We start from the raw sequence: 20,062 nt of genomic DNA on the forward strand, positions 1-20,062 counted from the left end.
CCGTTTTTATTAGGGGTCCGTCCGATATCTGATGAAAAGTGTTGGGCCTTGCCGGGTAATTGATTGTGGGCTGGACAAACTGAAATATGGGCTTGTCATCGTGATTCTGCTTTTTCTTTGTCGTGAAAATATGTGAATGGTCAACTGTAAATAAGGAATGTTTGCCTGAAGCATAATATTTGGTATAAAAGGGACGACTAGCTTTGTAAAATTGAGCAGTCTCCTGAGAACATACACCGTGTTGTACTTCTAGGATGCCTGTTACTGGCTGCAGCCAATAAACTTGATCTTTGACGTCACCCAGAAGTTTCTGTGTTTCTGTAGTCTGAGACAGTAGAATCCGAAGTCTTCGGGTGTGTCCCCTGGCACCGCTGGGTTCTTAAAAACCCAGTACTTCAAGTCACTCCATTAACATCAAATGGCGATGGTGTGGGTCAGATTACAAATTTTGCCATGTACAATACAAACAAAAAACCCATTGTGTAAGGTAACATGAGATCCTTAACATACCATAAACAGAGATGGCTCCCAAAATAACCCAGGCAGACCACTCAGGCAGATACTTTATAAAAACTAATGCCATTAGGGCACTAATCATGATGAGGTAGGCTTGCTGCAGCTGCAATGGTCCTTTCCAATGGATGCAGATCATGCCTACAGCTCCAAAATTCCAAATCACAATGACGAGTGTAGGATAGTCCATGGCAACATTGTAGGTCTTCAGAACCTCGCTGGATTAAAAGAAAAAGCATACAAGATTAGACCATTACGGATCCTGATAAAAATAAGGTGTTTGTTAAAATGATGTCAAGACACAAAGCGAATTAATTAGAAACAAACTCTAGATATTTATGTATCAGAGCCACTTCAGGCTGCAGCGCTTCTGGAGGAAAAGTGGTTACTAGTTGTTATAAACCCTAGTTGTCCATCAGGTACATATTCTTTGAATTCATATACAATACATTTTTTCCTTTGTATAGGACTGTGGGATTGCAGACTGCTCAAATAAATAGAGCCAATTAAAATGAACACCAAGTACTGAAATTCCCTCTTTCATTCTTCAACAAAAAACACAAAATAGCACTGAACATTATATAAAGGCATCACAATTTATATAAAAGGAAAATTAAACTTATTTCTTTAAGGAATACAGATACACGTACACACCAGTGTCAGCTACGCAGTTATGTTTGACAAGAAGGTCTATGTAGAATCCCATCAACTAATTATCAACTAAGATAACATTTATGTAATTGAAGATACCTTTAATGGAGAAAATTGATTTAAAGGAAGTAACTTGTCCTTATCCATCATGTCATCTTCTCTGGCAGTCAGGAACAATAAAACCGAATAGCAAGTTCATCACACCAGTCAAGCTGAGGTTAAAGTAGGACTAGAAAGGTGAAAATCTGTAATTAAACTGACGGGCCTCGGGTACAAACATATTTTCTCTCATAGTGTTAACTCTACGGATCATGAGCATGTTTCGATCATGGTATAATATTAGAATATCCACGTTTTATGACGTCTTGCATGTAAATGAAAGGCCCATCAGCTTGACAAAACAATACTGAACTACAGAAGAGGGGCGGTTCATTAAAGGAACAAATGTTCCCCAAGGAGCGTCTATGAAATGTCATCAATGAACAGTTTGAGGCAGGACGCCGCCAAATATCTAACAGTTTCTCCTGGTACAGTCCTGGCTTAAACTGTTTCTGTAGAGACAAAATATTTATTTTATTTATACAAGATTTATAATGCACATGGCTGCCTCAGCAACGAGGCGTCCCAGCACAGCCAGAAACCTAAAGGGTTTGTTGTTAATTAGTAGGGAACAACCATGTCTTTATGGACTTCCGAAACATCAGCAAATTAGATATGGCTCTGATGTTCACAGGAAGGGAGTTCCAGAGTTTGGCCGCCAAAAAGCCAAACGAGCGCCCCCCCCCCTCGCTATATACAATCTCATCCACTTTACAGAGTACAACGAGCTTGTAAAATGATACTTACCTTCTGTCAAGATTTTCATGCATTTGGAAGTCGGATTTAAATGTCCTGTGTGTGTTTAATGAGACAGAGATAAGAGAAGACCTAGATACCAACATTGGGTGGGTTATTTTATGGCAATGAGGGTAATCTTTGTTCTGTTTCAGTTAACCACGCTGGAGAGTTGTACATTTTGTCCCTGCCTGTTCAGATAATATATTTTTCATTACATTTTCTGCGAGAAGATAAAGCAACATTTCAGGAGAGGCAAAAGACTTCACTCTAGAAGGTCTGCTCTTGCACGCTTTCATTTCATAACTGCTCACAGATCAACCCTTTTCTTTGTACTGTCAGTTAAGCTCTGCATCTTATTCTCTATCAAACTAAGCTATGGGGAGAGTGTTTTCTGGACCCTGGTCTTCCTACATTGTTGTTACTTAGGCCCCACAAAGGAAATAACCATAGAAACTGTTAAGGTAAACTGTCTGCCTTACTAGGTTCTTGTTCTCTTGCACATATAATTGCTTCGACTCTCATTCCTGCTCATGTGGAGTCTTGCATATAGGGTCATGAAAACACACAATGCCATGGCACAGAGGAGACAGAAAATATGCCTGTTTGGATGGCTGGTTGTCAGATGAGGTCTTCTCCAAAGACGATGGCATTTTAGGTAAAAAGAAAACATTATGTGATCTGCAGAACAAACTTCATGACCCATGTTTCCATAACAGCCTACTAGCACTGGATCACTTACATTGGAGACCCAGCTCTTGTAATGTTCAAGATACCATCTGCACATTGTGCATTATCTTCTGAGAAGAGGGTGCTTTTGTCGATCAGTCATCCAACCATGGGTACAGTGTGTTTTTCTGATACCTCAAAACTGCTGAAGTCAATGTTATAACCTTGGAGAGACATGCCTGGAAACTTTTCAAGCTAAAGGGCAAAACCAGGAGCTGGTTATCACTAGCTACATGCTTTCGAATGAAAAAGCTTCAAATGCTTTCTGATGCCTTGTTTTAGGAGATTTGTGGCTTGTAAATCTAGAGAGCTTATTTTATTTACCTTCTGTAATATGGGGTTAAATTTGGTGTAGCAGTAGCATTAGGACTTGTTAGTCTTTGATCCATTTATTCGTTCTTTTGAGATCTTTGTTGGCACACTTATTTTTTCCCCCATGGCGTACTAGCACGAGTACATTTCTGTTTTTCATTGTTTTTATTAGCTCATTCTCCTCTTTTTCCCCCTAGATCTCAAGATCTACCATCTGGGCTTGCTAGTGTCAGTGAACAGTTCTGTAGGCCAGTGTTGTAACAGCAGATCTGCTCTTACCCATCCCACAATTCAAAATTAAACAGAAGAAATAGCTCCTCAAGGAGTGTTTCCACCACTACAAAGGATTACCTTCACCTACTTAATTGTTAATGAACTAGACTGCAACATGCCACTGACTGTTCAGCTAGGTTTACACAATACAGGTACCACTACATACCTATATTGGATGAACAGCTCTAGGAAACCGGACCTTGTAACTAAGCTACACAATTAGACTATCTAGCAACAATCAGCCTTTTGCTTTATTCTACTGTGCTGCAACATACTATCTGTTGTGCTGCAAAGCTATGTACTGATCACTGGAGTCTAAGTGGCAGCCACAATTTCCAGTTTCACAGTGTTTTCCTAGCAATGGGGAGGGTCTTTGGCTTTACTTGTTCCTAGTGGATTGTCTTTGGTGGTAAGGTTTGGCTGTTGCAATTGCTGCTGGAGTTTCTACAAGTAGCATTTATGAGCCTACTGCTGGGAGTAGTCATCTCCAAGTGTGCACCAAGGAAAGGGTAGAACTTTAATTTGTTGTTGATTATCCAAAAGAAATGGCCGTCAATTCTGGAACTCTGGTTATGGACAGTGATTTGATTTTAAAAGGCTACTGACGAGTAACCAATGAAAGATGTTTCTGCAATATCATTGCGATACATACCAAATTGAAGGTTTTCCTGGTAATTGCTGCATCTACGTCTATATCCCCCCTTTCCAATTTGGAAGAAAGCTCCTCCGCCCACCCAGCATCATGTGTTTCCAACATCTGATGGATAAAGCTAATAATGTAAGGAGGGCGTGGGCTAGACTATTCAGTTGCATGTTGGCAAAAAATCAAGGGATGAAAGAAGCCAAAGTTTCCTTCATCCACCCTATTGCTACTGGAAATAGTCAGGGTGATAGGAATTGAGCTGAGAGAAGAAACAGCAGAACCACTAAACAAGATATTTAGACCACCATTTGTGAAATGTTCAATGGTGAAAGAACACTTCCCCTCGTCCAAACCTCAACCTCTATATTGTTTGTTTTTGGTTATTATTGGTACCCCCGCTATATGGGTGGGCTTTCCTTTACATATGATTCTCATATAGCCGAATTTTTATTTATTTATTTTATTTAAAAGAGTTTTATATAGCGCTGGCTAAACCCGGAGGTATCAGAGCGCTTTACATGAGAATCAACAATGTAACAGAAAAAGTTCAACAATTACACAATAAATCCCCCAAAAATAGGCAATACAATTAGGAGAGGAGAGAAAGGAGAGAGAAAAGTAGTGGAGGGGGCAGGGGAGGTGAGAAAGGGAGGATAAAGGAAGAGACAATACGGAGAGACGAAAAAGAGTCTCTCTAAAGGAGGCAGTAAGCCATTTAACGTTTCTAGTGTCACTGAGAGGAGAACAAAATTACATGTTTTTACTTCCATTTTCCTCTGCATGAGAGTAGAGGGAGATCCAAATATGCATAAAGACCACTGAAGTTTAGTGAGGCACCTCACAGATGCATTCAGCTCAGGGTAAGTTATACACTTGCACATTCAGTGGTGAACAAAGGATGAATTACATAACATTAGTTTGGAATATGAGCTCCGAAGCGACAACGCGGGTGAGCCACTGTCACTTCATGTGTGAGATTAATTAAATAATATACTGTACAAAGCTTTATAATATTTGCAAGTTCCAGGACATTAAGTCATCGCTGCTCAACGAGGTTTTATGAAATAATTCACCCACAGCCTGACTATGCACAAAATTTGACTCTGGTTTCCATACATCACTACCCACACTAGCAAACGGAACAACAAAAGCCTGCATGTAGTAACAAAAGTCGGTCCGAACCTTAGTCCTGTACTAGCATTACATCCGCTGCCCCCTGAAAGGGGTAGAAGTCACAATGCCACCGGCTGGTGTGCATGGTGAAGTAGGCCTCTGAAGAGTTGTCCCCAGAGATGCCGACTACTCTCTGGAGGTTGCCCGCTTAGATTTTCAATACTTTGCAACAAAGGGAGTCCACATATTTTTAGAAAGAAGGAAATTGGAGCCTTGGAATTTGCAGGGGCTTGCAACGTTAACATTAGGAACCTCATTGTCCACTGCAAATTACAGTACCAGTTCTGTACTGAAAAGCTAGTTGTAGTGACAAGTTACTACTACAGCATTCCGGATCTCAAGAGGTGGCAGACTCTCCCCCTTAACCCCCTGGGCAGGAGTACGCTTTTCAAAATGATGGTCCTCCCCCGCTTTCTTTACATAATGCAAAACATTACTATCCACCTCCCGGGTAGTTGGTTCCGCAAACTTGACGGTGTCCTCACCCGGTTTCTCTGGGGAGGGGGGAGACCACGCCTATCTCTGGCCCATTGTCGCATTCCTCCCTTTGATGGAGGCATGGGGGTAACTAATCTCCACCTCTACTACCTGGCGACGAAGCTCATTGTCGTCCACGATTGGTATGCGGGCGGCTGGTCCGACCCTGCATACCGCACAGAACTCAGCACGTCGGACTTTCCACAGATCCAGGCGTTTTTGTATGGTAGCCCAGTCCCACAGGCCCTGCCCTCGGTCACCAAAACGGTGTTTCTGGCTTGGCACATGGCCCTTCGCCACGTGCGGTGGGACCAGAAACTCACTCGGCAGATGCCACTTTGGCACGGGTCCTGGATGCAAGAGGTCTCGTCCTTGTAGGGGTTCCGACGGTGGGACCTCATCGGAGTCTCAGTGCTCGGAGATGTTTGGGTGGGAGACCACATCCGCTCCTTTGCGGACCTGTAGCAGCACCACGCCCTTCCACACTCCCAACGTTATAAATATCTACAACTCAGACACGCCCTTCATGCACATGTCTCACCTCCTGTCTCCCTTCCAGAGTTCAGCCCGTTGGAAGCCCAGGTGATGATGGGAAATCTAGAGAGGGGAGGAGTGTCCCGTATCTACCGATCCTTGGTGAACAACGGTCCCGCTTCTCTGGATCGGCTGAGGGCTCGATGGGAGTGTTGGTTGGGCCCCCTAGAGGAGGCAGACTGGAGAGATGCCTTTATGGCAGCCAAAACCCTGACCACATCCTCTAATTACATGAACCATGTTAGTGAGGCATTTCCTGAATACAGTCCTCCTCCTCCTCCTCCTTCTTCTGCTTCTTCTTCTGCTTCTTCTTCTTCTTCGTCTTCTTCTTCTTCCACACATTTCAAAAGAGCTCAGTGAGTTTTCAGAACACAGTATAATGATTAAACCTGTTAACAGTCAGAAACATATGGAATACTTGTGTTACAAAAAGGGTGAAAAGAGTTAAAGATACTAAGGGAGAAGGCAAAATACCCGACATCCTAATGACCACCCAGTACCCTAGAAAGTGTTTGAAAAGAAAGAAGGAAGAGCTGGGAGCAGATATGTCATTGTTGGGACAGGGCTGCTTAATGAGGCAGCGAAGGTAACCAGCTGAAAGTCGAGCCTCTGAATTGGAAGATGTGGGGAAAATTCCTTAAGGCATATACCACAGAGTTATCTGTTAAAAATAAAAACCCGTAGAACATTGTTAACAATTCAGAAGGAAGACCTCTTATAAGTAAGAACAATTGTTACTTACCTGTGAACAGGTGGTTCTCCAGTATTGGTGTCTTTCATAGATTCACATTCTTGAATATTCCCCATCGTCGGAGTGGGAGTCCCACGGTAAATAAAATAGCAATTATATATATATATATATATATATATATATATATATATATATATATATATATATATATATATATATATATATATATATATATATATATATATATATATATATATATATATATATATATATATATATATATATATATATATATATATATATATATATATATATATATATATATTCAAGAATCCTGGCGGCAGCGCTGGCTTCACGTAATTAAACCACCTTTTGCACCAGCACTTCTGGGTCGACTCTTTGTTGCTGGACACTGTTGGCGAACTGCTTCTTTTTTTGCCAAAGCGACAATATTCGGAATATATATATATATATATATATATTCAAGAATCCTGAAAAGTCTAGCATACACGCCTTGCGCATTCACCAGCAAAGCAGGACACGGACCCAAATTCCTTCTTTAAGTTGTTTTAATCGCCCAAAGTCAAAGACGCGTTTCGCGGCTCCCGCCGCTTGTTCACTCGACAATGAATGCCCAATGGAAGGCATATTTAAAGTGAAAAGTGCACAATTCAAAACCCTCACGTGACATACACCTCAATGGAAATAGACAACATACTTTGGTTTGTTGTATCGCCAACGTTTGCACATTATAACATTTATACATTGTTGCATGTTTGTACAAATACGTTAATGTGCAAATGCATGACAAAATCAGACATAATGTCAAAGTAAATATCGGTAAAATACCATCTATGACATTTAAAATTCACAAAAATCTCTCATCCCAGTACCTAAAATTTAGCGTCTTCTAGTACAAAAGAGGGAGGTAAATTTTCCATTATCACTGGGAAAAATACATTGTTGTGTCCCTAAATTATTTTGTACTACAGAGTTCATATCTTGACTGTGCAAATATACGCATAAGAGATAAAACCATATTATAATACAGGTAAAATACCTTATTATTGTCAAGCTAGGCTTCAACAGTGTGTGCAAATATGGCAATATTCGATTGTGGTAAAATACCTTTAAATGTCTACATATATCCTGAGGTGATTCAAACAAAATATTCAAATAAAATATATACCCATAAAGTGCTAATGTCCGAATCATAAGATTCATCTTGTGATAAAAGAAAATTTTAAATTAATGTATATATACAGTATATTATTACATCATAATTTACTCTGTTACTGTATAAACATACGGTCTACAATTGCAGTTATATTTGTATTTCAGATTCCATATTTCATGTATTTACCACACATATTTCTACTACCAGTCACTTAGTTCTTATATTATGTCACAGATTGATTATATACATGGAATTTATTGTGAGAATTAACCTGTCCAGTACCTTTGATGTAATAAATAAATATTATATACAGTTTAAAATGACATAAATAGAACCCATTTAGTATTAAATACATAATAAATACTTTAAAATAAAGAAAGTTATTTTTGGGTATTGTTAACTTGTTAATCTCATATTCATCTTTATTCATGTATATCATTTATTGGTTTCAAAGATTATCTATTCTAAACATGTGTATAATTCTTCTGTGTTGTTAAGACCCTGTGGTTGTTTGGCATCTAACACTAAAATATATCTCGTTTCGAGCTTGCGCAGTCGGTTTTCTCTATCTCCCCCCGTCTGTTTGGGGGTACTGAATCAATCAGATAATAGGTTAAACCTCTGTTATTAGATCCGTGGACCTCCTTAAAGTGTCTGGCCACCGGATAGGTATTGTCCATATTAGTTATCGCGCGCAAATGTTGGAGTATTCTTATGTTAGCTTATAGTTTGGTACTACCAACATATATTTTACCACATGGGCACGTTAGAATATAAACCACAAATTCAGATTTACATGACAGCATTTTAGTTATTTTATAAGGTTTGGTTCTGAATGGACTTACATATGTGGATGTATTGATACCATGTGTGCATGCCTTGCATGTTATACATCTCTTAAAGCCTTTTAGATTTTGGTACCATATGGGGTTGGCTAGAATTTCAGGATTTGATATTACCAAGTTGTCATGCATGGAGGGAGCTCTACTATAGGTAATGGACACCCTCTGTGGTAGCAGGGGTCCTAATACCTGATCACTCAAAAGAATAGGCCAGCTTCCTTGGATAATATTTTTCAATTCTTTATGCTGTCTGCTGTAGCCTATAATTAAGCGAAAAGTGTTCACATGGTCTTTGGATGGAATTTCCTCACTAGTGGCGCTTAAAGTTTTCTTATTGTTGTTACCCAGTAGATCCTCTCTGACTAATGTCCCTGTTCTAGCCATTGCTTGGTTTATCACCTGTTTTGAATAGCCTCTTGCTAAAAATCTTTTCTTACTTTCCTGTTGTGCCTTGTGTAATTCGCCCGCTGTGCTGCAAACCCTCTTAATTCTCAGCATCTCGCCATAGGGAATGCTATTAATTAAATGGCGTGGGTGCGTACTAGTGGCGTGGAGGACCGAGTTTCCAGATGTTTTTTTCCTAAACAGGGTGGTCTCAAGTTTGTTATCCTGTATATATACTTTAGTGTCTAAGAAATTAACATTGTTTGCACTGATTTCTGCTGTAAATTTAAGATTGAGTTTGTTAATGTTTATTCATGCTACAAACTCCAGTGCTTCTGTTCTGGTACCATGCCATATGATAAAAAGGTCATCAATAAACCTATACCACACCTTGATTTTGGTAGTCATGATGTCTGCAAATTCTGTCATGAGGAGTAGCTTCTCCCACATGCCCATATGAAGGCAAGCGTAGCTCGGGGAGAAGCTAGCCCCCATTGCTACCCCCTGCACTTGGCGATATAACAAATGGTTAAACATGAAAAAATTGTTATGTAAGCAAAATTCTGTCATGGATATTATCATTTCGCTGTGTTGTTTGTAAATAGGGTCTCTGGTTGATAAATAATATTTTATCGCCTTGATTCCGTCTTCATGGGAGATACTGGTATACAAAGAGGACACGTCTAATGCCAATAACAAATATTCCTCATTCCATGCAAAGTCCTTGATTTTGTTTATAAAGTCACTTGTATCCCTGATGTACGAGGGTAGAGACTTGACATAGTTCTGTAAAATTAATCAACGTACACTGATGTATTTTCTAAAATGCTATTCATTGCGCTTATAATTGGACGTCCCAGAGGCTTTTTTTCATCCTTATGTATTTTCGGGATGAAATACATCGTGGGGACAACTGGGTTTTTGTTTGTTAGATATTTCTGTTCATCCTCACTGATTAATTTCTTACTTCGCCATCCTGAGAGTTTTGTGTAGTACAATTGATACATTTCCTTTAGTGATTTAATGTCAGAGCGCTTGTAGCATTTCCTGTCGTTCAATTGACTCATGGCTTCATTCTTGTAGTCCTCCTGTCCCCAAAGTACAATATTTCCTCCCTTGTCACTGTTCCTTATAATGACATCTCTGTGACTTTTTAACTTGTTCATTAGTTGGAAATATTTGTGATCTTGGTTTCGATATTTCTGTGCGGTCATTCCAATTTTTTTATTTAGTTTTTTGATTTTACTAGTGATGATTTCATGATATGTGTCAATGGCATCATGAGTTGTGATAGGACAAAAAGTTGATTTCTGTTTAAATTTGGTCAGTCCTGCTCTTTTAGTGCCACTTTCTCTAGTCTGTGTGTTGGGCACAGTCTGTTCCTGGTTCCACATCTCAAATAGTTCTGCTTCAGTGTTTGATCCTGGAGGTGTGGACTCCACTTGTAAGTCCCCCTGCGTTGCGCCTTCAATTCGATTATTTTTTATCGCGAACATTTTTTTCAACTTGAGTTTTCTTATTCCTTTGTATATGTCCATCCGGACTCTAGGATAATCAAAGTTTGTGGATGGGCAGTATGATAAACCCAAAGCTAATGTTTTTGTCTCATCCTTTGTTAATGGTATTTTGGACAGATTTACCACAGTTTTACTTGTTTCATTTATTTGTTTCTCCAATATGTTTTTTTCTTTTTTTGTACATTTTGATTTCCTGTTTGCTGCTTTTCGCCTTTGTTTTCGCTTGTGGTTGGCGCATTTGCGTTTTTCTGCGTCGGATTTCTTGATCTTAGTGATGCTAGTCTTTGGGCTGCTAAAATATTCATCTCTTCCCCCGGCGATGGTTTTGTACCACTGGTCTCTCCTGAGGGATTTTTTAATTCAGATTCTTCCTCACTGTTAGATGTCAGTTGTTCATTAGAGCTGCTGGTGGCGACTTCCTCCCCCACCTTCCTCTGACGAGCATTAGCCCTCCTAGTTGTCGGTCCACGTTTTTGTTGCGATTGTTTGGCTGCATCATATTTTTTAGCAAACGTAAATATCTGTCCTACCTCATAGTCTATTTTGTCGCGTTGGAATTTCTGCGTTTTTCTTTCTTTGATCTTTTCTTCTTCTTTTTTTATGCGCATTTCCATTTCTTTACGTAATTTTTTAATCTCCTCTTCATGCCCCATTTTACCCAATTCTTCATTTAGGGCATCTATTTCATTTAACAGCCATATATATGTAACAACATAAAACCTGAAATATATACTAGAAAAGAGGCATAAACAGCCTACCCACATTTCTACATAGGAATGCATGGGAAAGGAAAAAACCATATGCAGTCTATCCTTGTCATTATGTTGGTCCAAACTGCAGCCAATCAGGCACCAGAAGCCCTCTAGAACCTTCTCCTCAGAGCTCAGCACCTCAGATTTTCGTAGCTCAAGAGTGACCAATAGTCTATGAGGACAAGAGAGCCTCTGAGGGGAGGAGGGAGGGTCGCATGTGAATCTATGAATGACACCAATACTGGAGAACCACCTGTTTACAGGTAAGTAACAATTGTTCTTCTCCAGTATTGGGGTGTCTTTCATAGATTCACATGCTTGAATATAGAATAGATAGCAGACAGTACCAAAGAAAGTTTCCATAGTTACAATGCATAATAAAAGACTGAAAATCATATGTATGGAGCACATATATATATATATAAAAACAGTCAGCAATTACTTGGAAACTAATAGGAGGAGGGTAGAACAGAGGCTCACCTTATTGAAAAAGATTACGAAGCACAGCTTGTCCTACTGCGGTATCCCCTTCATTCATGGCACCCAGACAGTAGTGTTTCGTGAACGTGTGCCTGCTGGACCACGTGGCTGCTCTGCAGATATGATGCAGTGGGACACCGGCAAACAGTGCAGTAGAGGACGCCATTGATCTGGTAGAATGGGCTCTCACCGGAGATTGTAAAGGTTTGCCTGCCTTTTGATGGCAGAAAGCAATAGCCGAAGACACCCAACGGGCTATCGTAGGTTTGGTAACAGGACGTCCCTTGTGAAAACGCCCATAAGCTACGAAGAGTTGGTCAGATTTGCAGAACTGGGCCGTTCTGCTGATGTAGAACTTCAAGCACCGTTTAATGTCTAAGGAATGCAAGCGTTGTTCCGCAGGAGACTGCGGGTTAGCAAAGAAAGTCTTCAGAATAACAGGTTCATTGATGTGGAAATCTGAAGGTACTTTAGGAAGAAAAGTAGGGTTAGTGCGTAGCAGTACACAATCCGACTGAAACTGAAGAAAAGGTGGTTTGATCGTAAATGCATGAATGTCACTCACTGGACGCAAAAACGTCAATGCAAGAAGAGCAACCTTCCAGGTGATGTACTTGAAGTCAGCTCTATGTATTGGTTCAAATGGCGCTTTCATTAATTGTGCCAAAACAATGTTAAGGCGCCAGGCAGGAGGAGGGCGCCGAATTGGTGGGAATTTACGAAAAAGTCCTTTGAAAAATTGCTGATAAGCTCAGAGAAGAGGGGTCCGGATGGTAGATGAGACCCCTGTCCATGGAAAGAAGATCCATCCGAGGATGAAGAAGGATGGGCTCGCACTGGGACAGAAGGAGCAACTCCGAGAACCATGCCTGTCGTGGCCACCTGGGAGCAATGAGAATGATGTGGCAGGGTTCTCTCCGTATCTTCCAAAGCACCCGAGGCACTAAAGGGATTGGAGGAAAGGCGTAAGCAAACAGATTTGACCAGGTTATCAAAAGGGCATTGCCCCGTGACCCTTTGTGGGGATGCCAACTTGCGTAAGCTGGGCATTTTCGGTTCTCCGGCGTGGCAAAGAGAACCAGTGTTGGGCGACCCCAGCAACGAAAGATCATGTTGAGTGTTGGTTGCTGTAGCTCCCACTCGTGGGTTGATGATCGGGATCTGCTCAGGGAATCCGCCAGGAGGTTGGACAACCCTGGGAGATGCACTGCGGTGATCGTGATTTGGTGCTTGAGTGACCAGTCCCAAATTGTCTGTGCCAGGCGAGACAGTGCTGGAGATTTCGTTCCGCCCTGCTTGTTTATATAGTGCATGCAGGTTGTGTTGTCTGTTTGTATGAGGACAGACTCTCCTTGCAGCACGGGTTGAAACGACTTGAGCGCTAGAAAGATGGCCATGAGCTCCAGTTTGTTGATGTGCCAGGCTTTCTGATGTAGCATCCATTTTCCTTTTATGGACAGGTCCTGGAGGTGCGCCCCCCATCCCTTCAGAGATGCATCCGTTGTGAGTGTAAGATCTGGAGTGTCTGAAAGGAACGACATCCCTGCTGCAAGATGCAATGGCTGTGTCCACCATTTGAGCGCCGCTTTCATGCGAGTCGTGATAGAAATCAGATCGTTGAAGGACCCGGTGACCTGACGCCATTGTCCGTCTAACTCTTCTTGAATAGGACGCGTCCGCAGTCTGCAATGTGGGATGAGTGCGATGCACGATTATGCCATCCCCAGAAACGAGTTCAGCAGTCGAACTGAAACGTACTGTTTTGACAGTAGAAGAGACACTAGACGAAGAATCCTTTGTTGACGTTCCAGGGAAACAAACGCCTTTGCCAGCGTGGTAACTAATGTGGCCCCTAGGAAATCCTTGCAAGTTGCAGAATGTAATTGGGACTTTTCCAGGTTGAGAAACAGACCCAAGGAGCGAAACACCCTCTGACATAGGGAGGTATGGCGCAGCAGTTGTGAGCGTGACTGCGACTTCAGGAGGCAATCGTCGAGATATGGGAATATCTGGACACCTTGGAGGCGAAGAAAGGCCATGACCGGAGCCAATATCTTGGTAAAGACTCGAGGGGCGGAGCGGAGGCCGAATGGCAGTACTCTGAACTGGAAATGCTGTTGCCCCACCTGGAATCGAAGGAACTTCCGATGACCGGGAAGTATAGGGACATGGAAGTGGCGTCTCGGAGGTCGACAGTAGCCATGAAATCTCCGACTGAGAGCAAACACAAGATTTCTGTAAGCGTTAGCATGCGGAATGATTGATTCTTGAGATATTGATTGAGCGCTCTCAAGTCCAATATTGGTCTCCATTCCCCGTTCTTCTTGACGATTAGGAAAAAACGGGAATAAAACCCCTTCCCCTTTTGAGACCTTGGCACTACCTCCACTGCACCCTTCTGAGTCAGAAGGCGAACCTGATGGAAAAGTTCCTTGAGGTGTGGAGGAGGCGGTCCGGAAGGTGGAGTTGGAGGAGGGATTTCGACGAATTCTAAAGCATGGCCCTTTTTCACAATGTCTAGCACCCAACGGTCCGTGGTGATGGAGGACCATTGAGAACCAAACAGAGAGATTCGCCCTCCAATTTGTAGAGTGAAAGTCAAGTCATTGTCGTTTATTGGAAGATCATCTGTAAGTGGACTTCCCTCTATAGGCTTTGGCTGGCTGTTGGCGAGACGACTGTTGTCGATTATAGGAGTAACGCTGGTTGTTTTGATTATAGGGGCGATATTGATTGCTTCCTCCTCGAAAATTAGAGTTGGTGCCTCGCCCTCTAGCACCCCGAAAGGGCTGCTTCTTAAATTGCAGGGTGCCTAAGGCACGTGCCGTTTCCGTGTCCTTTTTAATGGACTGCAGTGCCTCATCAATGTGCGTCCCAAATAGTTATTCGCCATCATACGGCATATCCAGAATCTTTGCTTGAACTTCCTGACGGAAGGAGGTGGAGCGTAACCAGCCTTGTCTTCGTAAGACAGCAGCTCCTGCAAGCTGTCGGAAACCAGTGCAGGCCACATCAACTGCACAATCAATCAGTTCTTCTAACGTTCTTTCGCCTTCCTGGAGAAGTTGTAAGCCTCCATCTTGGAAGTATCCGGAAGCATAGCCACATAAGCGGCCATGTCTGCCCATATCTGGCGGTCGTAACGACCCAAAATAGCCATTGCATTAGCCGCCCTCACCGTGGTGGATGACATCGTGGAGAACTTGCGGCCTATCGCATCAAGGCGACAGCCCTCACGATCTGGCGGCGCTGTGATAGTGGATGCGGGATTCCGGGATCCCCGCTGGGCTCCCTGTGTAACAACCGAATCCGGTTTCGGCTGACCAATGAGGCATGCCGGGGTTCCTACAGGTGCCTTATACTTCTTTTCCAATCTTGGCAATTGGGCAGGCAAGGAATTTGGTGTTTTCATCAGTTTTTCTCCTTCAGCCCAGATGAAATCAATAATAGGAACAGTATGAATCTGTTTGAATGGCTGACTTTTAAAATCATAGAGGAAACAATCCTCCTCTCTTTGGACTCGTGGCAGCTTAAAGCGTTGAGCCGCTCTGTCCATTAGCTGATGGAAACTTGCAATATATACTGGAGGAGAATCCCCTTGTGGTACTTGAGATGGGGACGGTGTTTGAGCTTGATAGTCATCCCACTCCGCCATATTCTCATCAGCATCCACATCAGTAACCTCCCCATCTTCTCGATCAGGTGGGTTCTCCTCCTCAGCATCCGGATACACAGTTGCGTGTACTTGAATGGATGTATGCCTCTGAGTAACTACAGGTGGTTGAGGTACGAAAGGAGCAGATGACGGCTCCGCCGTAGGTGCTAAGATGGAAGGAACAGTAGACACCTGTGGCGATGGAGGGAAACGTCTGTTATAGTCATCTAGCATATTCTGTAGGTTAGAGATGAGCGACAAAGGTAACGTCGCAGTCGGAATTTGATCAGGCATTTCTTCATCTTGGCCATATTGCTCCTCCACATCATTGCTGAACTCTTGGCATTTTATAATTAAATCAGATGGACTTTGAGCGTCAGTGAAGGACTCATGCACATCGACTTCAGACTCCTGGTCTGAATCCGTAGCAAACAAAGGTGAGGGAGGCAGTGTACCACCAGAGAGTGCACCTTGAGTCTTATGACCCTTGTGAGGAGTGTCATCCTTTGCGGCACCGGTGGAAGACAATGGCAGCAAAGGTAGTGAGGCAAATGATGATGACATCGTAGTTGTCTTTTCCACAATTGGAGACTCCACCGTCGACGGCAATGATCCCGCTGATGGTGCCGTCGTCAGCATCGACGACGACGATGGTTTCTTCGTTTTGGTCGTCGAAAACGTCGTCGACGGTGACATCGTCGATGAGGTAGCCGTCGACGGTGATGTCGTCCACGGCAATGGTGTTGTCGACGGAACCTTCGTCGACGCGGCAGTCGACGGAACCTTCGTCGACAGCAATGGCTACTACTTCGTCGACGGGGCCGTGGTCTACGGAATACTTGTCGGCGTCGACGAAGTTATCATCTTCACACTCTTCGTCGACGATGATCTAGCCGTCGACGGAATCTTCTTCGTAGACGACGACGAAATTGGAATGACTGACGACACAGTCTTTGAACTGAGGATTACCTTCATCGTCGACGATGTCGACGGAAAAGCTGTAGACGACCCAGAATCCAGCGTCGTCGTGACCGTCGTCGTCGATGTACCAGAGACAGCCAGTCTCGTCGACGGCACTGTAGTCGACACTGTCGTCGAGGGAGCAACAGTTTTCCTCACAGACAAACCTGTGGAAGTCGCAGCAGTAGCCTGAGAGCCAGGTCTCGTGGACCCAGAAGTAGTTTGGAGTGGCGAAGACACCGCAGGGGCCAAAGAAAGAGACATTTTCTGCTTTTTTTAAAATGGAGAAGGCAACTCCTGCACACTGCTTCTTTTGGAGGCTGCTCGGGAATGGCCAGACATGAGGCTTTCAGCATCAGAAAGTACATGCTCCTTGTCCTTTAGTCTCTGAAGCCAGAGGAGTAGACGGCCTTCCCTATCTTTCAAAGTTTTAGTGGAGAAAGTTCTATAGAACTTACAGCTTCCCACCTCATGGTCAGGGTAGAGACAGTAAATGCACTTACTGTGAGGATCCTCTGAGTAAAGTCTTAGCTTTCCACATGAAGAACAAGCTCGGAAGAGAGATTTCTTACTTGAAGACATGTTGAAAAACCAGGCGAAAGGCAGAAGAGTAGAGAAAACTGAGCAGAGCTCAGGGAGACTCCCTTACACACGACGTGCGGTAGAAAATCTGAGGTGCTGAGCTCTGAGGAGACAACAGGGATTGAGTGGCAGGGTTTTGGCATGGTTGTCCAAAACCTTACAGTCTGGATTCATTACACCATTTTACACAGGTAGCTAGACAGAAAATGAATGCTTTGTATGGAGAAATACGCTTTGTTTAGCTGGAGTGCTACATTTTACACCTGGCTGCAGTATGTAGAAGCTTTAAAATATAAAAAACAGGATTAAATGTAGGGGGTTGAGTTGATGACAATGCATTCACCTTACATTCCAGAGCATGTTTAATTTTTTTATATGAGAAAATGATGCAAGCTAAAAGCCAGTGCGCAATGCCCTGTTCAGACAGAGGTCGGCCCCCGTCCGGGCTCCCAAATCAGATGAAGAGTTGGTCAGATGTTCTTATATTTTTAGTTTTGCTCATGAAAATGTGATGCATCTACCACCAACTAGTGAGTGTAGTGCTCTCTCAGGCGAAGTCAAGTGATTTGGATAGAGAGATGTATAACCGGTTTGTTCAAATTGAAGCCAGAGGTACCTTGGGCATGAACCTTGGATTGGTTGCAGGTTGCGGCTGCAGGGCGTCAGGCAAGTAGTTAGTCGATCTGCTCCAAACCACTGTTTGTTTGGGCAAATCTAGGCATATTTATACTTTGAAGGTGCCGAGTTTGACGTGTGATTGGACTTAATAACGTCATCAAAGACTCAGTTCTTCGAAAAGTCTATGATTTCCTAGATAAAATAGTATTCAGGCAAGGGGAAGTCCCTAGCTGCTGAAGGCGGGTTTCTCTAAGAAATCGTTGTTGATTCTTGGAATTTAGTGGAAGTAGCCATGTCGTATTTGGGCTGTATAGGCTCAGTCTAAATATGGTAATGATTTCTATGCCTATATAAGGATCGAACAATCTATACCTATATAAGGGCATGAATCGGGAAAAATTACACTAGAGCCCTAGATTCATTTACAACACCTTGTAGCTCCCCCCCCCACATCAATACAAAAAAGGACTCCACCAGCACACCTCGTGTATGTTCCAAGCCTCTTAGACACAGTTCGCCTGACAACCGGGAGGGCCGTAATGGAGATCAGCGACTCAGAGTAATGCAATTACGGTCAGTACTAGAAGAATTTAAAAGCACTTAAAAGCAGAATTGTATTGTATTGTGATCGCATGTATATAGCGCTTTCTACCCCCGACAAGGCGTCAAAGCGCTTTTTCGTCGAGTAGCAAGCTACTCCGGAACCCATAAAGGATTAGTGGTGAATGAGTATAGTGAAAATATTAAAGTAATTTGAGTGGTGGATATGGTAGTCAGTTATTTGGATTGAGAACTCCACTGCACCATAATGGCTTAACTGAAGACTGGCAAGTTTGGCATCAAACTTCTCAGCACATTAAACCCACACTGATGCCAGTGTGGAATTTAATGAAAGATGCACTCAGAGGGCATCTTAGAGATGCCTCCTGAAAAACGACCTAACTCTAGTGTCCTAGCTGAGTGTCTGCTCGCCAGCTGCCACCACTACACATGTTTCTGGACCCCTGGGTCCAGAGTCTGCTACTCTCGGGGGTCTGAAACTATGCACATCCTGGGACAAGGTGCCAAGCCTCCTCCCCAGGATGGGCAGGGTCCAAAAAAGGGAAGCTTCAAAGGCTTGCGTTCTTTGTGAGCTACCCCAGCCATTTGCTGCTTCCAGCAACTGGCCCCCACCGGTTCTGACCCCCACTTTGGGCGGGATAATCGGCGGGAAAACCAAGTGAGGAAGGGAGGTGTGCCCACCTTTGTTTGCCAACCCCACCCCTCAGGTGGGTGAGGTGAAGTGCAACTCTCAGTCCCCACCAACTTGCAGATGGGGGGACCCAGCCAACCAGAGAGAGGCATATGCCCCTCTCCCACTGGAGGGTGTCATCATAGGGGGTGTACCACAAGGAAGGGACCCATTGTCCCGACCTTTACCGACCTGTAATGCCCCTAATCTAGTATGTAGGGGCAACCCTGAATCTAGCCTCCTCAGACAAGAACTGACCAGAGGAAGAAGGACTTAAGAAGCTGTGCTGAACTAAGAAGAGGAGGATGCCCACTGCCTTGGCCCCAACCCTACTGACTTGGCCCTAGCCCTACCGGCCTGTCCCCACCTCGAACCTGCTCCAGCAAAATCCCGGTGTGTCCTGCAGCCAGCAGCCCTCAAGAACCCGAAGGACCTGCCCTGCCTTCCAAAACCAAGACTTTGCTCCCGTGAGCACCGGAATTGCTTGCCTACCGACACTGGCTCCCGTACAAAAATCTGCAAAACACTGCACCTGACGCCCACAGCCCGAGTTGAAGTGGCCCAACATCACGAAAATGTCTCCCCGGCGATCTTGACCTGAGATCTTTGACCTGCCTTGAATCTCCAATTGACTCCTGAAGCCCCTTTTTGAAGAATCCCGTCAACCGCAGCTGTTAAGAAAATCGGACGCCTAAAGACACCCCTGCACCTGACGTCCCACGGTCTTGGGTGGCCCAACCATCGGTGTCCCAGCATCCCCAGGCATCCCAAATTACATCTCCAACCGGTGGTCACAGGGCACCCAACTCGAAAACAACACCCTGCACCCAGCTGGCCCTGAGCCGCTGCGGGTGCACTTTTGATGCTAACTCGGATTTCCCTTTGCCCTGAGCCTAACACCAGGAGCTTTGCTACCACAACCTTGTAGCCTGATTGTGAGTAGCCACCAACCGGAGGCCCCCTATCCCCAATTGGATAACATTAGACCTCAGCACTCTGCACCAAGTCACCCTAGTGACGTTGAAGGTGTTCTG

At 43.6% G+C, this 20,062-nt stretch overlaps 1 protein-coding gene across 1 annotated transcript in view; it reads right to left on the minus strand.

Annotated features, from left to right (window-relative positions):
* Nucleotides 1–20,062, minus strand: part of PSEN2 (presenilin 2) — a 443,825-nt gene that overhangs the window by 161,642 nt on the left and 262,121 nt on the right. Inside the window, exon 6 of the mRNA XM_078649110.1 lies at nucleotides 511–731. Coding sequence (XP_078505236.1) covers nucleotides 511–731 — 221 coding nt within the window. The remainder of the gene's footprint in view (nucleotides 1–510; nucleotides 732–20,062) is intronic.

Source organism: Lissotriton helveticus, chromosome 6, assembly GCF_964261635.1.
Source record: "Lissotriton helveticus chromosome 6, aLisHel1.1, whole genome shotgun sequence".
NCBI classification, from domain to species: domain Eukaryota; kingdom Metazoa; phylum Chordata; class Amphibia; order Caudata; family Salamandridae; genus Lissotriton; species Lissotriton helveticus.